Source organism: Gavia stellata, chromosome 1, assembly GCF_030936135.1.
Source record: "Gavia stellata isolate bGavSte3 chromosome 1, bGavSte3.hap2, whole genome shotgun sequence".
Lineage (NCBI taxonomy): Eukaryota > Metazoa > Chordata > Aves > Gaviiformes > Gaviidae > Gavia > Gavia stellata.
The window spans coordinates 115,797,581-115,813,113 of record NC_082594.1 but is presented as its reverse complement, the minus strand read 5'-3'; the positions used below and the strand labels follow the sequence as shown (position 1 = coordinate 115,813,113).

Here is a 15,533-nt window from a genome sequence, read left to right as displayed (position 1 = left end):
AGGAAAAAAAACCCCAGTGCCAAAGCTCCACCTATCAGAAAGCCAGGCACCAAGAAACTGAATTAATGACTGCACTACTCTCCAGGGATAGATTATCCGGCCATCTCATCAGCCCTGCTCATTATTATTAGAATAGCCCATTACCATATGTGTATTTTTGACTGTTTTCCCAGGACTGAAATTAAGTGAGTACACACAAGTAGTAATGGCCAGATACATTTTATTTTTCCATAAAACAGACCTGATGATTTAGAAAATGTCTAGATAATATGCCCACAGAAAGAAAAAGTAGTTTAATGTTCAAGACCACTTAGAAGCAGTGTGTACAAGTTAAGCACGCTCTCTCTAGTGTACGTTAAATTATCTCTAATACCTATTACAGTGACCATAGGCATATTCAGCTACGGAAATCAGGCTCCTGGATTTAAAAAAAATATATTTTATGGATGAATGCATTGCTATAACCCCTTAATTTAGAAGAAAACTTCAATTTAATAACTCAAAGGGGAGAAATTGTGCTATGTACTCTCTCCAGGCTGTTCTCATCACTAGCATAGCTCTCCCACTACAGCAGAGAAAGGCCAAGCTGCAGCCTTTATCCATCACGTGTATCGACAGAACATGAACTTTCCAAAAGGATGAAATATAAATACAGTTGAGAAGATTAGCACCCAGTGAAGGTGGTGGCATGCATTTGTCTACCTTTCATGTTATGTCATCAAATGTTATGTATGTTGAAACTACTATTTGATATATAAATTTTATTTATATTCTAAATTATTTTCTTAATTATAAAAGGCTTCCTAGAAATGCTATAAGCCTGTACTTCCCAACCCCCCCATCCAATAAAGTATTCTTATACATTTGATATTCCAGGTAATGGTTTGTAGTTCTGTTTTAGTAACATTTTACTTTTCTTAGTTGTGTATCATGCTGATGTGCTTACTCATTTTAGCATGCTGCAATAATTAATTCAAGAGCAGACTTACGGTAACGTTGTGATTTCTAGTCTTACAAAAAGTCTCACAAGTAAAGGCTAATTGCAGAAGCATAGCAAAATAAAATGAAAGGTGACATATAATGCCATTTTCTTGCAAAATGACAAAAGGCTGTGAAGGAAGCAGTCACCATTTAAACACATCTAGTTGTTGCCACAGAAACACAAACAAATTAGAGCAGAATTGTTTAAAGAAAAAAAGCTGGATGAAATCAATTTAATGTGCTGCAGCTGCAGCCATTAGACTTAGAGAACATGGCAATTCATTTTTTTTCTGTAGGAACAACTTACTCACTGGGTAATTGCCATCAGTCACTCTTGATAAGACTTCTGAGGGTAGCTTTATAAACCTGCAAGTAAGAGTTTAATTGGCCATTTGACTAACACAGGCTGCACTATTTTTCTTCGAGATGTTTGTGGGGTGTTTTCTTGCTTTTACTTTTCCCGTGGTAACTTTAGGCAGGCTGTTAAAACTAAAATAAAGGACAAAACAAGACATTATGACAACATACAAATCTGTGGTTCACCTGTGTCCGAAGTACTGTGTAGCATTCTGTCGCCCTCATCTGAAGGATACAATAGACCTAGAGAAGGCCTCTATACAGGCAAAGCTGATGATCAAAGGCAAGATGAGTAACTGTTTAAGCTACCATCTCTCTTCCAGATTTAACACACGCGCATTGAATGCTATAGAGGTCTACTGAATTATGAGCTGTATTGAAAGGCTGGATGGAGGCAGGCTGTTCACCATCTTGCCTCATGTAAGAACTAGGAGTAAACATCTGAAGCTGGAAAGCAGGTTAAGAAAAAACAAAAGTGGTGGTTCTTAATGTGGTGGGGAAAAATCTGTGGGACTCCTCTACTAAAAACTGTGGGTGCCAGAAGTTTATTTGTATGGACAAGTTCACAGATGAGAGAGCCACTCAAAGCTGTTGTATATAGAGGAACTTACATATGGCTCTGGAAGTGCTCTAAACTGAAAATAGTTACAGGTTGGAAGAGTATTTGGGGAGGAAGTGTCAATACATTTATCTTGTTCTCATATTTTCCTGGACATTGCTTTATGGGCACTTGTGGAGTAGGATTATGGGTGACATGGGCCTTGGTCTGCCCTAATAGAGCCCTTCTTAGGTGCGTGCACAATTGCATTGCTGTTCTTGGGTGGAGGACTTTCAGATTCAGTTGCTATTAAGGTGTCAGCAAGGAAAAAGGAGTTTAAGGATTGAATGGGTTGGTTTTTTTAGTCTGCTAAGAGTGATTTAAAAGGAATCTATTTCTAAGTAGGGGATGCTACTAACTACAACTGAAATGAACATAAGCAAGCCTGCAAACCTACAACACTTCTCACTGCTACTGAAAGATTTTTATACAGGTTAGAGCTGCAGGACTTAAAAGGTAACTGTTAACAGAAACACCAGATAGATATTGACAGTAGCCCTAGTTCAGCAGTCTTACTGACACCAAAAAGCAATGCCTTTATTCCTGTTAGTCAAAGACCCCATAGATAGAGGAAAGAACTCATAATAGAATTATGCCCAATTTTGACAGTCAATTAAAGTGCACGCTTTATTTAGAAAGGACATAAGCCTTGGTGTTCAACCAAAATACAATCACTCAATAACATTTTGTACCTAACTAATTTCACATTATGGTTCCTCCTTCAGTGCCTAACAGCAGTACTTGGGCACCCAGTTACAGAAGGGAATGCAAACTTGATCAAGTCTTTACTGAATGTTGAGTTTACGTCAAAGGCCCACAAGCAACTACAACAAATATTATGCTGCTTTGTAGCTCAGGTCAAAGGAAAATTTATCAGGGCTAACAGGAGTCCAAAGAAAGCCCACTAAAAGAAGACGTATAAGACTAACCCTACAGAGGACAAAGTCACTGTGGAATAAAAAGCCTTTTATTAGATTATTACAAAATAACTTGTAAAAAAAAAAAGAAAATTCACCTCATATCAGATATATGCAATATATAAACTTATACATTCCTACCCACTACCTCACAGATTCATAATTTATCCGTTACTTCCTTCAAAGGGAAAGAACACCTGCATTTCTATGCCAAAAAACAGATGAAGGCTCACCTGTTTTTTCTTTCTCTGCTGACTTCAATCCTAAAAAGCAGGTGGTGCGACAATAGTAGATTCATAGAGATTATGGTTTCCTGCTACACATTCTCGGGCAGCAAAGTCTCTTTAGGAAGTTTGTCCCCCCGCAGTCATCCTGTTTTCACTCTCGGGAGGTATTTTGCTTTTTTCTTTTTAAAGCCAAGATGCTTTTGTTGTTTCTGTTCAATGGACAGCCCCACTAAATCAGCACAACTGAGGGGCAAATAATCTCCAGCAGAGTAAGGGCTGAGGAACTTCATACCATGTGGGAAGTCGTAACTGGGAACTGCATTCTCAGACTTTGTCATCTATTTAAAATATCAACAGTTCTTATTTCATTAGCCCAATGCATTCCACTTAAAGCTAGAATCATGCTGATGCAGTTCAGAGACCATAGAAAAACCTTCACAGAACCAGAACATTTTTATTATATTGTTTAGACAAATAATTATCAGGTATCATCCAAAATTCTCAAAACTGAAATTTAGATTTAGCTTATCAATGTGATCAATTGCATCTTAGTAAACAATACAATTATGCACAGTTATCTTCCATTAAGAAATACTGTAAAATATATACAAATGTTGTTTCAGGCAAATGTCCTTTTTGCAAGTGCGCAAGTTGCATTTCTAAACAAGTGCATTTCTGAACTTCAGCACTGAGTCCCATCAAGTGTACACAGAGGTCTCGCCATAGTGTTTTGTGAAACCCTCTTAATTACAAGTTTACTCACCTTTCAAAGACTCATTCTGAAAAAAATCACAAAGGTACAAGATTTATATACATAAAGGCACAGCAATTCTGTTGAAATCAGCTATGTTACAGTACAATAGAGTTCAATCAGTGCCTTTCATGCAACAAAGTTCACTAACAAATTTAAATCCTCTTCCAGTAAAATTAACTGCACAAGGACTGTATCCTTCTCTTTCGGTAAAAAGAATAACCAGCTATTATTTAATCACCTCAAAGTTACTATAGGAACTTGAAAGAAATACATAAAATTCTTTTTCTTTCTGCCTAAATTTGCTAGACTTTCAAGGCTGTTTCTCATCAAAAGAAAATAGTTTCCAACTAAGAGTAAAGGTGAAGTTTCATTTGTGCTAAGATGACAGACTAAGCATTTTTCTATAGCGATAGTTTTATAAAAATGATATATATTATATAGGTGCTGTCCTAGGAGGCATCACCACCAGCCACTGAATAGCCAATTCTAAAGATAGATCAGGAACTGAGATAGAAGAAAACTTTGAATTCAGAGGACAGATTCAGATCAGGTATAAATGAATTGATCATTAGAACTACATCCCTGGTTGGTCCAGTGCTCAAAAAGACCCCATGCAATGGACACACCAAGTGTACGTCTCCCTGTAAATTGGTTCAAAATATTCTCCCCTTCTCCTTCCCCCAGTACCAACTTCAAGTTGTCACTTCTGAAGCTTCAGAGTTTTCCTAGACATCAGTTGCACTGAAAGAGTATTTGCACTTTTTACATCTGTCTGCAGCTGAATAATTAGAAGGCAGACTGTATATTGCCATCAAGCTAATCAACTCCCAAAGCTTTGAGCTGTCGTTCAATCTCTTCATCTGATATGGTAGCAGCTTTTGATGTTGATGCAGATGGTAAGCCTCTGGCAGCTGATGGAGCTTTGGCCATCTAGAAGAAAACAGAAGTTTTCTTCAGTCAAATAATACGTTGAATAAGACTGTAAAATGAGGGCTGCTATAACAAACTACTTAAACGGAATGAAGGGGAAGAAGCACACGAACTGGGTAAAAATAGCTATACCTTTCCAGAGATTTCAATTCCTATCTCATCAAGCACTTGGTTAACAATATCTTGGCTTTCTTCCTCTTCATCAGAAGCATCAAAAATATCATCCAGCGTATCATTAACTTAGAAGAAAAAAAAAAATCCACATTGCATTAAGTAAAAAGGTTACTAAAATAACCTAGTACCATCTTTCTATCCTCCCAGAATGTAGTAGTAATACCAATAGAAAGCACCTGTATATTGGAAAGGCTTTCTTACCTCTGCCTTGCAAAGCCTGTGAGCACAGCTAGAGTAACAACAGGGTAAGGCATGACTGCTTTTATAAAAATTATTAGGTTTTACCAAAATAGTTCAGTTGTTCTATCTCCCCCCCTACTAGATTTTAACATTTCTTAAAAACACCTTCTACAGTTCCATAAAAATCTCTTTCTTCCTCCTCCAAGTAAGTTGCAAAATTGCTAACTACTCAGCTAATTTCTGAATTGCAACATGCAGTTCTGCGCAGTTGAGGTGTTCACATCTTGCTCAAAAATATCATTTTGAGTCCATGCTACTTACTACGGCCAACACAGTGGCCGGGATTAGGATAGGAAACAGACTGTGCTAGCCACACCAGGAAGTTTGGTATCATTTAGTTGACCATGGACAGATGCAACTGGGAACAAGAAACTTGCCACCCCCCGAGAAGTAGCTTGTGGCTTAAAATGAAAAAAAAAAGGAAACAAAACCATCCCATACCACCATGTACATAAAGCTGAGATTATCAATAATATCTAAATTAAGCATCCAGTCCCAGAAGAAAAAGCACATGCAGAACTATCAGCTACAGAAAGGGCAATTTTTCAAGTCCCCCTACCAGTTATGCCAACAAGGTTTTGAACTGGTCTCAAACCATCTTCCCTTCCAGTATGTTCTTTCTAGAAGTATGATGGATGTTTTGCATGAAGATGGGAAGGAATGGATTCTAGATTTAGTTTCTAGAGCTACTAAAAAGCCTAAGGCTCAGCCTCCCTGCTCAGACATGCATTGTTTTGTTTGCTCTTCACTTCATTAATTGTAGAAATAAAACTTCAAGCATCAGTATTTCTAGACTGGTTCTACCCTTCAAGGGCACTGTGGGCTGCAGCTAGCTGTTCCCTGCAATGCAGAACTTACTCATTTCTTCAGTCATTTCCATCTTCATGTTTTCCTTCTGGAAATTCTGCATAGTTTGTAGAGTCTTTTGTGGATCCATTTTCTTATTAACTGCTTGCATTGTCTATTAATATTGAAAAAAACCCTTAATCATACAATGAGACATTAGTAATACCAATATATACATTAAGAAGAAATAAGACTTTTCTAATAAAAAACCCCTTCCATCCAAATATCACTTTCTTTGTCTCTTTACATCCCGTGAGACTGTAGACGCACAACAGATCAGTAGTACAGTCTGCACCTAGTAAGAAATATATGCTTTTAAATGTATGCATCTTTCTTGCACCATGACCCTTCTCCTGGCCTTGTATTAATGCAAAGAATGGGACAGTATTTCCTAACTTGCAGACTACACACTTTAAAGAGGTAAATGGCTGCAGGTTTTTTTTTCAGCAAGGAACATTTATTTAAACCACCACTAGAGGACAGGCATTAAATTGCAATTATTTCTTTATGTTATAATTTAATGGAAGAATTACTTTTCTCTGAAAAGCAAATATCGAAGTGTTCAGGAAGTACATATTAGCTTAGGGTGAACTTTTGTAATGGGTAGAGGTCTTCCTGTGACAGTGTAATAAACGTCACCTGTTTTACTACAAGTATGCAGCACTGCCTTTGCAGGCACCGGTATTTAATATTTTCTTCTTTCTTAAGAAGAAAGATACTATATCTCTCACGGGACGTCAAAACCTAAATATAGACATGAGCAATTCAAATGTAAAGTCTAACCATCTTGGAGAAGATAAAAGAGTTAGTTAATTAAAAGGAATGCTATCAAGCTACTACAGCCACTACTGGCTTCGTTAGAAGCTCTCCTGCCTTCATGTCTGAGTTTGTTTAAAGTGATAATGTATTACGCTTCTAATGTTACTTGAATTTCAAAGACTGTGTTCATAGTCACATTATTTGAATTTTAAAAGTTGTTCTGGACTTAGAGGGTGTTGGTTCTTTAGAATTCTTTTGCAAGAGTTATAGATGGACATCAAAAATATTTGCACTAAACTGATATGTTCTGAAGATATATAAACTCTATAAGTCAGATGCATGATTAAAAGAAACAGGTAACTATTAACGGGACTTTATTATGTCCAAAATTAGTGCTATACATGCTAAAAAGTATATAGAAAATACTTCAAAAGCTTCACATTCATGTATTTGTCTTGCTTGTTGAGGCAACTGATTCCATATATTTTTCACTGATGGTTGTATGAGACTAAGAATAGTTTATAAGCTTCAAAATGAACAACTGAATGCTTTCCTTTCTTAAGCTTCCCATGTTGAGAAGACAAAATACTCACTTTAAAAGTGACCAAAAGAATTTAACACCCTCCTCTCCAATAATGTTACACAAACTAGTCCATAGAAGTACCTGCTGTGTTTCAAAAAACATCACTTTTCTGGGCACTGGTTAATTTATTTTTTAATATTTTTGGTTTTTCTACTGCCTTAACCTTCATAATTAGTCTAGTGACTTTGGTTTTGAGAAATTTAAGCCATCTCATTGATAAAAACAAGTCAACCATGTAATAATTAAAGTATAAGACCAACTTGTTCAGATGCAACACTGTTGTAGGAATACTGAGTAAGCTGTTTAATCTGGTCCGTTGTACAGGGAGACAAGCCCCTCCTTTATGGGTCAGTCAAGGAGGATGGAAAGTTTGCTACAGAGCCACAACTTTGTATCACCGAATGGCTGATACCTGCCAACATACTGCTTCTAAAAGATACTCGACAGCAAGGCCTTAGCACTAATTACTTTCTGCACTAAGTTGTGTTGCATTACCCTGTTTAAATCTGGTTACTTGCCAGTTAACGTGGACTGTGATAAAAGCACAACTTGTCTACAATGATGCACGCTAATTCTGTCTCCTACACCTCAAGCTGAACAATCCTCCTTGCCAAAATCAAACTCCCTATTTATCAATTCAGGGAAATAGGGGAAAGTTCACAACTATCTCAGAAGAGAGAGTCTGAAAAATCTCAGTTATGAGATGAGATTTGTGAGAAAACTTAACACAATGCTGTTTCCTTAGAGCACGGAGAGCGAGAATGACAGGGAACTCCAGATTAGATTTCCTTAGGAACTTAAGATCTAAAGCAATAACCTACTTTTTGCACAAGCTGTAAAGTTACTGTGACATACTGCCTTGATTTGTAGATGAAGCATGCCCTACTTTTTCCTAATAAAAACTGCTTATGACAAGATATACGGGCAAGACACTGTAGCGGCATGGTTTGGGTTTTTTTGATGTACTAAAAGAGTTCTTCCACTGGCATTAGAGTTTATTTTTATCACGCAAACATTTGACAGATGTCTAGCCCAAGAAAATATGCTTAGTTAGCTGCTAACTGGTTGGATTGACTAGACGAAAATTTCATAATATGAATCAAATTACATTTCCCTACTGTATCCTCAACACCATTTGTGGTATTAAGCAATAAGTTTTATCCCTTCAATTACGTTATACAAAGTAACACAACTTAACTTTTGCAACCATATGCTGCATTTTAATGTTAAGGAATGTCTTGTAACACCTTACTTTTGCTGTAGTTGACATAGCTCCTGCCATCTTCATCTGAGAGTTCATGACCTTTGTTTGAGTTGACATAGAAGTGACTTTAGAGCTAACAGCGTATGTTCGATTTTTCTGCTTCCGCAGTTGTACAAGCTGTTTTGCTAGCACTTTACAGGCTTCTTTGTTACCAGTCTTAGCCATTTTCTTTATTTCCAGTTCCTGTTAAAAAACGTATAAAATTCATTCTACAGAATTTTCATTCAAACAAAGACTATAATTAAGCCTTAACACTAATAATTAAATTCCAAAAGTTAACTACCCTCAATCAAGCCACATCACCCATGGAAGAAACAGGGAGTTCATAGGTTCTTTTTAACACTTTTTCAGACTTGAGAGAATCTCATAACCTTTTGGGGAAGTAGGTAAAATTAGATGAGCAATAATTATAGGCTATTTCACCACATAATTTAGCTGGATTTAACCTAGCTCATAATAAAAGTGGTATAATTTGTCTACAACATGTGCTTAAACCTTAAGACAGACACTTCTGGCTTACAAAAAAAACCCCAAACCCCAATCTATCAATTCAAGGAAAAATAGCAAGCTACTTAGTCAGAGATACCAGGAAAGTTTGGCACAAACAATCTTGTCAGTTGGGATTTTTCAAAGTATGCCTTCTGATTTGTGACTTGGTAATGTAAACTTTTCAACCACTTTTTTTCCTTTTCAGCCTTTTTAAGGAAGACTTGCCATAGTATCTCAGTTCTTTGTATATGTCCAATTGTACATTTTGAATTTTACCATTAAGTAAAAGCAGCCTTTAAAGACCAGCTTTATCCTGTGATTCTTCAGGAGAATATACCTGCTACAGGAATACAGTTGCTTCACTTTTTGTGCACTGGTAGTCCAGAAAACTGCACTTATAAAAAGATATGTTGCTCTGAAAAGGTAAATACCAGTCACCGGGATATGCAAAACAGTCATGTTTAAAGACAAGTGTAAACTGACCCACTGCATTAGCTTTACTACTAGGAAAGATCATGGTTAAGTTTACTATAGAGATGGCACTGGCACAAGATCTTCTCTGTAAATCTGTAATTTCTGAAAGGCTGTGTTATATAATTTTTAATCCAAGAAGGTACAGAACAGCAAATAAGGAGCATGAGACTGTTCAAACATTAGAGACCTGAAATCTATGTAAAACTGTCCTTTTCATACATAGCTCACAGAGACCACAAAAACAAATTTCTACAGCATGCCCAGAATATTATCTGCTTTTTTCATACCTCAAGTATTATGAAGGATAGGAGGGATTACTCTGCACACTAGCAAACACCAGTTTGCACCCTAGTTTTAACAGCAAACATTTGAAAACAGGGATTTTCTCACTGAGATGAAATACCTAAGTAGCATTTATAACTTGATTTTCAAAGCAAAATACAAAACCTACACCAACTATTGCTAAATCACTGCAGATAATCCAGCTGCAGAAGTCAAACTCTATATATAGATGATTTTATTCTTAATGAAAAAGAATTTGGGTAAAGAGCTGCAATACATTATTTGCTTTTGAGAGGTTTGGGGAAAGCTTATTAAAGTCAGTTATGTTCTTCTCAAAAAAAATAATCAAAATTCATATAGTCATATGAGGTTACTGAACTGAAACAGAACTGCCTCCATCCTTAAGGTATTTTTACACATAGAATTAATATAACTAGGTTTTCTCAAAGTAGTACCACATAGTTAAGGGAAAAAAAAAAAGTCTTTCTGAAGAAGGTACATAACAAAATGTTCTGAGATTGACTGACAAGCCTTTGGTCCTTTTTCACCTGATCTGACTCCGAAAATTAATATTTATTGTCCATTGATTCTCTCATCCTAACAGCGAACTTTTTCAAAGACATATTTCACTTCTCCTTTCTTCTTCTCCTCAGAAATCCAACATTTCTGAAACAATTTATTACAGTAAGTAATCAAAACTTCAACCTGAGCATTTATGAAAATGAAGGCTATTTCCAGAGTCAGAATATTTCATACTGAAAAATGCCTTATCTGTGAGTAACCTGTTACATCTTACACGTTCAAGGCTTCCAGAAAAAATTCTCTGACCTCTTTTAGTTTGTTATTCCCAGCTCTTGGTATTCATGCCACCTGCTACCATGAAACACCTCAATAGCTACTGAAACAGTGGATGGATTTGCATAGCTTGTCCCACAGTCTGAGCATGTCTTCATGCATCAAACTCCACCATCTGTCACAACCATTTATCCAATTATACTGGCACACAGGTGCAGCATCCATTCACTGAATACTTGATAGCTCACACACTCTAAGTTTTAAATAGATCTTAATTTAGGCAGATAGTTTTGCTATTATTAGCTAGTTTTAGGGAAGTTCTATATGAATGAAAATAACAACCCTATGGGGTATTCATGATACCCTACGGTTTTTCAAGTACTGTCTCCCACCAGAGAGTCATGGTAACACATGATAGCACTGACACTTCTTTTAGTTTTTCCAGCACAGGACCATTTATTTACAAGCCTATTAGAAATAACCTTCTGAAGGATAGAGAATGCTAAGAATGGAAGGGAAAAAATGAATGTGGTTATTTAATCTAAACACACTATTTTAGGCTTTTCCTATGTTAAAGACTGAGAATCACTTTTAGATAGTATTTGTTTTCCGACACTGTTTTAATAATTGAAAAGTCAAAAGGGGAAGACAACTTTTCTAGTCTTCAATTATTATACATTGAGTTGTATCTTTAGCACTTTGCAAGTTTTCTGTTATATTGGGGATGCGTGTTTGTTTTCAAAGAGTAAAATAAAGTTCCCTGCTCTACTTACCAGTTGTTTTTCCTGTTTTTCGAGTGCTGCTCTATCTCTGGTTATAGCCCTCTGTGTACCTCTTAACTCTCGATTTTGCTCCTTTATTATATCTGGAAAGAAAATATTTATAGCTGGGAAAAGTTTTCAATACTACATAAACACCTTGTCTGCTAAGCACTCTGTAGATATGCAATATGCTTGACAGCCTCCCTTTGTTCAGAATGAACTGTCAGCTATCGAAGAATTGTCAGCATTTCAAATACGTGAAATATTAGCAAAATACAATTGTATGTATACAACATGATTATGTTTCAGCAGCACAGGCCGTATCCCATAACAAAAAGGCTATTTTACCTAGTATGTTTCTTTGCGCCATAACCATAGCAAAAGCCTTAACCACACAGTAAGAGTTAGGTACACACGCTTTTCTGCATGTTCAGCCCTAACTCAGCAATAACATATTCACTGTGCGCCCACTGCTTTTCAACCAGTCAGGCCTAACTGCAACAGACAGATCAGCTGAAGAAACCTTATATATGAGATCTCAGAGCAGTTAAGGAGTTCCTAAGTGCATTAAAACAGTGAAAGGGGGTTGCAGAGAGGTGGGTGCTGGTCTCTTCTCCCAAGTGACTAGTGACAGGACTAGAGGAAATGGCCTCAAGTTGCGCCAGGGGAGGTTCAGGCTGGATATTAGGAAAAATTTCTTTACTGAGAGAGTGGTGAAACACTGGAACAGGCTGCCCAGGGAGGTGGGGGAGTCACCATCCCTGAAGGTGTTCAAGGAACATGTGGATGTGGCATTGTGGGACATGGTTTAGTAGGCATGGTGGTGTTGGCTGATGGTTGCACTTGATGATCTTACAGGTCTTTTCCAACCTTAGTGATTCTGTGAAGATATTCCTAAATGCAAGTCCTGGATCCTGCTGTTCTCTGTCCTTATTCTGGTTCAACAGAGATTACTCTCCTCCACAAATGTACCACATCTGTGCAGCCCAACTTCAAGTCAGACTATAAGGCAATAATGTTCAAATTTTTTCAATTGGCAGATGCTTAAGAATATTAAGATATGAAAGTGGAGGCCTTTATAGCAAATTTTAGTTTCCTGACAACTGATGTAGCCAGCAGAAGCTTGAACACTGTCTGTCAGGTGAGACATATCATCCCTCATAGGAGTTTTGTCCACTGTACTACTTAAAAATTATTTAGCTGTAACATCCACTTATTAAAGCAAGTATTATTTACAATACAGGAATCAATGATGCTAGTTGCAATTAAATTTGTTCGAATTTACAGCACATGCTTAGGTGTGATTCACCTGGGCAAAGGTAGAGAGACTGTATCTGACTCAGCATCCTCTGACATTTATAGAGGAAAGAAGTTAGTACCTTTAGGAAAAGATTCATCTACTCCTAATGTATGTGTCTACACAACATCAGATAAACTTTGGGTGGGAGTTCAAAAGGAACAGACTGTCACATCAACTTTGTTTAGAGCTCTCCTAATCCACAGAAGTAATATCATGGCAGGGCACTGCTATTGTACTTACAAAGTTTGAAGCATGTGAAAATCAATACAAACAGGCAGAGTTACTAACAGAAACAAAGGCATGAAGGATAAATTCTGGAAACCGCAGCCACCCTTTTCATTTTTTAAGGCTTGCGACAGTTTTTCTATAAACAGAAAGCATTCACGTTCTTCATTCCCACAATCAGAAATACTGTAAAACATCCATTGCTGAAATTATGTCAACCTTAATAGCTTTGAATCAGAAAAACCCCAAACCTTCAGTGGCATCTTAAAGAGGGCATATACACTACCCCCTCCCACCAATTGTTTTTGGCCAATTAAATACATATTCCAAAAAAACTATGTGAAAAAGAGACCTGTTTTTACAGTGCAACTACTTCTCCGAGAACTACACAAAAAGCATCTTCAGATGTCGACTTTTCAATGGACAATAACGAAGAGCTGAAAGATGACACGAATTGAACACTGCATTCTTCACACTGGCAAAGCAGCAGTGAAAATTATTCTGAAAACAATGCTACAGGCAAGTAATTTTGAAGGTAGAGAAACATATATTACTTGCACAGCTGCACTTGCAAAAATGAAAGAAAAAGCTTAATAGCTACATATAAGACTGTCTTTTCTAACTACAATAACTATTAAGAAAAAAATCCCGTAGCGTAGAAAGCTTGAGAAGTAGCAACTTCATGATGATAAGAAACAAGAACTGTACTTAAGTCAGGAGATGATAAGGGTGAGCGTGATGCTTATTTCTGATCTCACATAGTGGCTCAAACTAAGGATAGCAATAAACCGAAAACAACAACTATCTGCAGTTACAGGCCCTTCCATTTGTTTTTGCAAGCGAAGGTCAAGATGAGAACTTCGTTCTTGTTTCTCTGTGATAACTGACACAAATTCCTAGCTTTACTCCAGCAGACAGAAGAAGATGGGGTATCCCTGAGACAGCCTTTTGCAGACAGCCACTCCCATGTGTCACGCCCCTGCCTCGCACACCAGGGTAAGAAGGAAGCACCTCCATTCCTTAAAACAGGTTGGACAAGAGACACCCATCAGGGCTTGACCTGGCTCCTACAATCGGCCTTGGTCATGGGAAGCTTAGTGCCATCTCCCCCTTCCTCCCCTCTCACGTGTTGCACCAAAAATGGGAAGAGACAAGTGGGAAACATACGCATTCTCCCTTGGTGACATACAATTGGCCGACGCACAGCGTCATTTTTGGCGAGCCGTTTTCGAAAGAGGACCCACCCGATTTGACACAGGGCACCCAACATGCCAGCCAGCCCGCTCTGGGGCTCCTGCCAACCCCCAGCCAGCCTCTGCCCCACAGCCATGCGTGGGGCACACCAATTTGGAGGGCTGACCGTCACCCACAGGACTGCAGTCAGGTAAGCAATCTTTTCTGGCTTTACTTCAGAGAACGCTATTTCTGTGTTAAGAGTTTTGTCAACAGACTGACTACAAAAACATCAAGACCAACTTATCTTAAGACCCGCATACAAAGCCAAGGGCGGCAAGCGGTGGCGGTTCGGCAGCTGCTCCAGCCGCTCTTTCGGCAGCGGCTCCCGCAGCCTGCGGCCGTGCTCCGCCGCCTTCCCCCCGCCGCGGAGAGCTGGCTCCCGCAGACCAGCACCGCCCGCGTCCCACTTCATTCCCGGCACCAGCAACTCTTCGCGGGCCTGTTCTGTTCCCTCGCTGCCAGCGAGAGACGTTCCTCCTCCTCCCTCACCCCCAGACCGCGATCACCAGGGCCCGGCTCCCACCACACCTCGCCCCGGCCCAGCCGTCCCACAGGGCCCGGGGCCCCGGGAACCCCCCGCCTCGCTGTCCCAGGGGGCCGGGCCGGCCCGGGGACCCTCCCCGCCGCCCCGCCTGGCCCGAGGGCCGCCGGTGAGTCACCCCACGCGGGCTCTGGCCTCCTCCTCTCCCTACGACTTCCCGCTCCGCCGGGACACAGGGCCCGAGGCCGCCCCGCAGGCACCGCTCCCACCCCCGGGCTCCCGCTCCCCCCACCCCGGGCCCAGGCCGGGGCCAGCTCCCCGTCCGCGATCGCGCGAGGGACAGGGGCAGCCGCCCCCAGCTGCGAGAGGGGCGCGGCCCTCCCCCGGGCGCCGGCGGCCCTGCGTCCCACTCACCCTCCACAGTCTTCTTCTTGAAGAGCGAGGCCATGGCGGCAGCCAAAGCCGGAGCCCCCTGCCACCTCCTCAGCGGGCTCCTGCCGCCACCTCAGGTGACCAGGAAGCGGCCGGGCCGCGCAGACCCGCCCGGCTCCGCCTCCCCGCCGGCGAGGGGCGGGACGGGGCTGGGACGGGACGGGACGGGCCTCCGCGCTGCCCCCGCCTACCCGGTGGCGGCGGCGGCGGCGGCAGCGGCTCGGGGCGGCTGCTGGCCGTGCGGGCCGCGCTCCTCGCCGGGGCCGCCGCAGCAGGGGGGCCGCTTCTCCCCTCGGGGGAGTCACTGCCCGGGGAGGGACGGGGCAGCAGCAGCACCTCCCTCCCGGGTTTCTCTCCGCGCACGGGTTCGGTCACCCCGAGCCGTGGGAGAGGGGCGCCGGGGTGCCGGTGCGGCGCGGGGGGACGAG

General features: G+C 40.4%; 1 protein-coding gene across 2 annotated transcripts; it reads right to left on the bottom strand.

Moving 5' to 3' along the window:
• Positions 1 to 2,884: 2,884 nt before the first annotated feature.
• CHMP2B (charged multivesicular body protein 2B) lies at positions 2,885 to 15,181 on the bottom strand. 2 transcript variants are annotated; one of them, XM_059819658.1, is made up of 6 exons: positions 15,088 to 15,181; positions 11,444 to 11,535; positions 8,619 to 8,813; positions 6,037 to 6,139; positions 4,897 to 5,003; positions 2,885 to 4,764 (listed from the first exon to the last, which is right to left on the bottom strand). In XM_059819658.1, the coding sequence occupies exons 1-6, from the start codon at positions 15,119 to 15,121 to the stop codon at positions 4,651 to 4,653; spliced, it is 645 nt and encodes a 214-aa protein (XP_059675641.1). In that variant the 5' UTR covers positions 15,122 to 15,181; the 3' UTR covers positions 2,885 to 4,650. The 2 variants fall into 2 exon arrangements, with proteins under 2 accessions (XP_059675641.1, XP_059675649.1); XM_059819666.1 differs by lacking the exon at positions 15,088 to 15,181 and adding an exon at positions 13,759 to 13,783.
• Between the last annotated feature and the right edge of the window lie 352 nt (positions 15,182 to 15,533).

Bases quoted from the DNA above. Each gene is read 5' to 3' on its own strand.
- CHMP2B (XM_059819658.1), bottom strand. From the start codon at position 15,121: ATGGCCTCGCTCTTCAAGAAGAAGACTGTGGAGG. The intron at 8,814-11,443 runs GTAAGTAGAGCA...GTTTTTTAACAG, and splicing joins AAAAACAGGAAAAACAACTG to GAACTGGAAATAAAGAAAAT. The intron at 4,765-4,896 runs GTATAGCTATTT...GTTTTCTTCTAG, and splicing joins GAATTGAAATCTCTGGAAAG to ATGGCCAAAGCTCCATCAGC.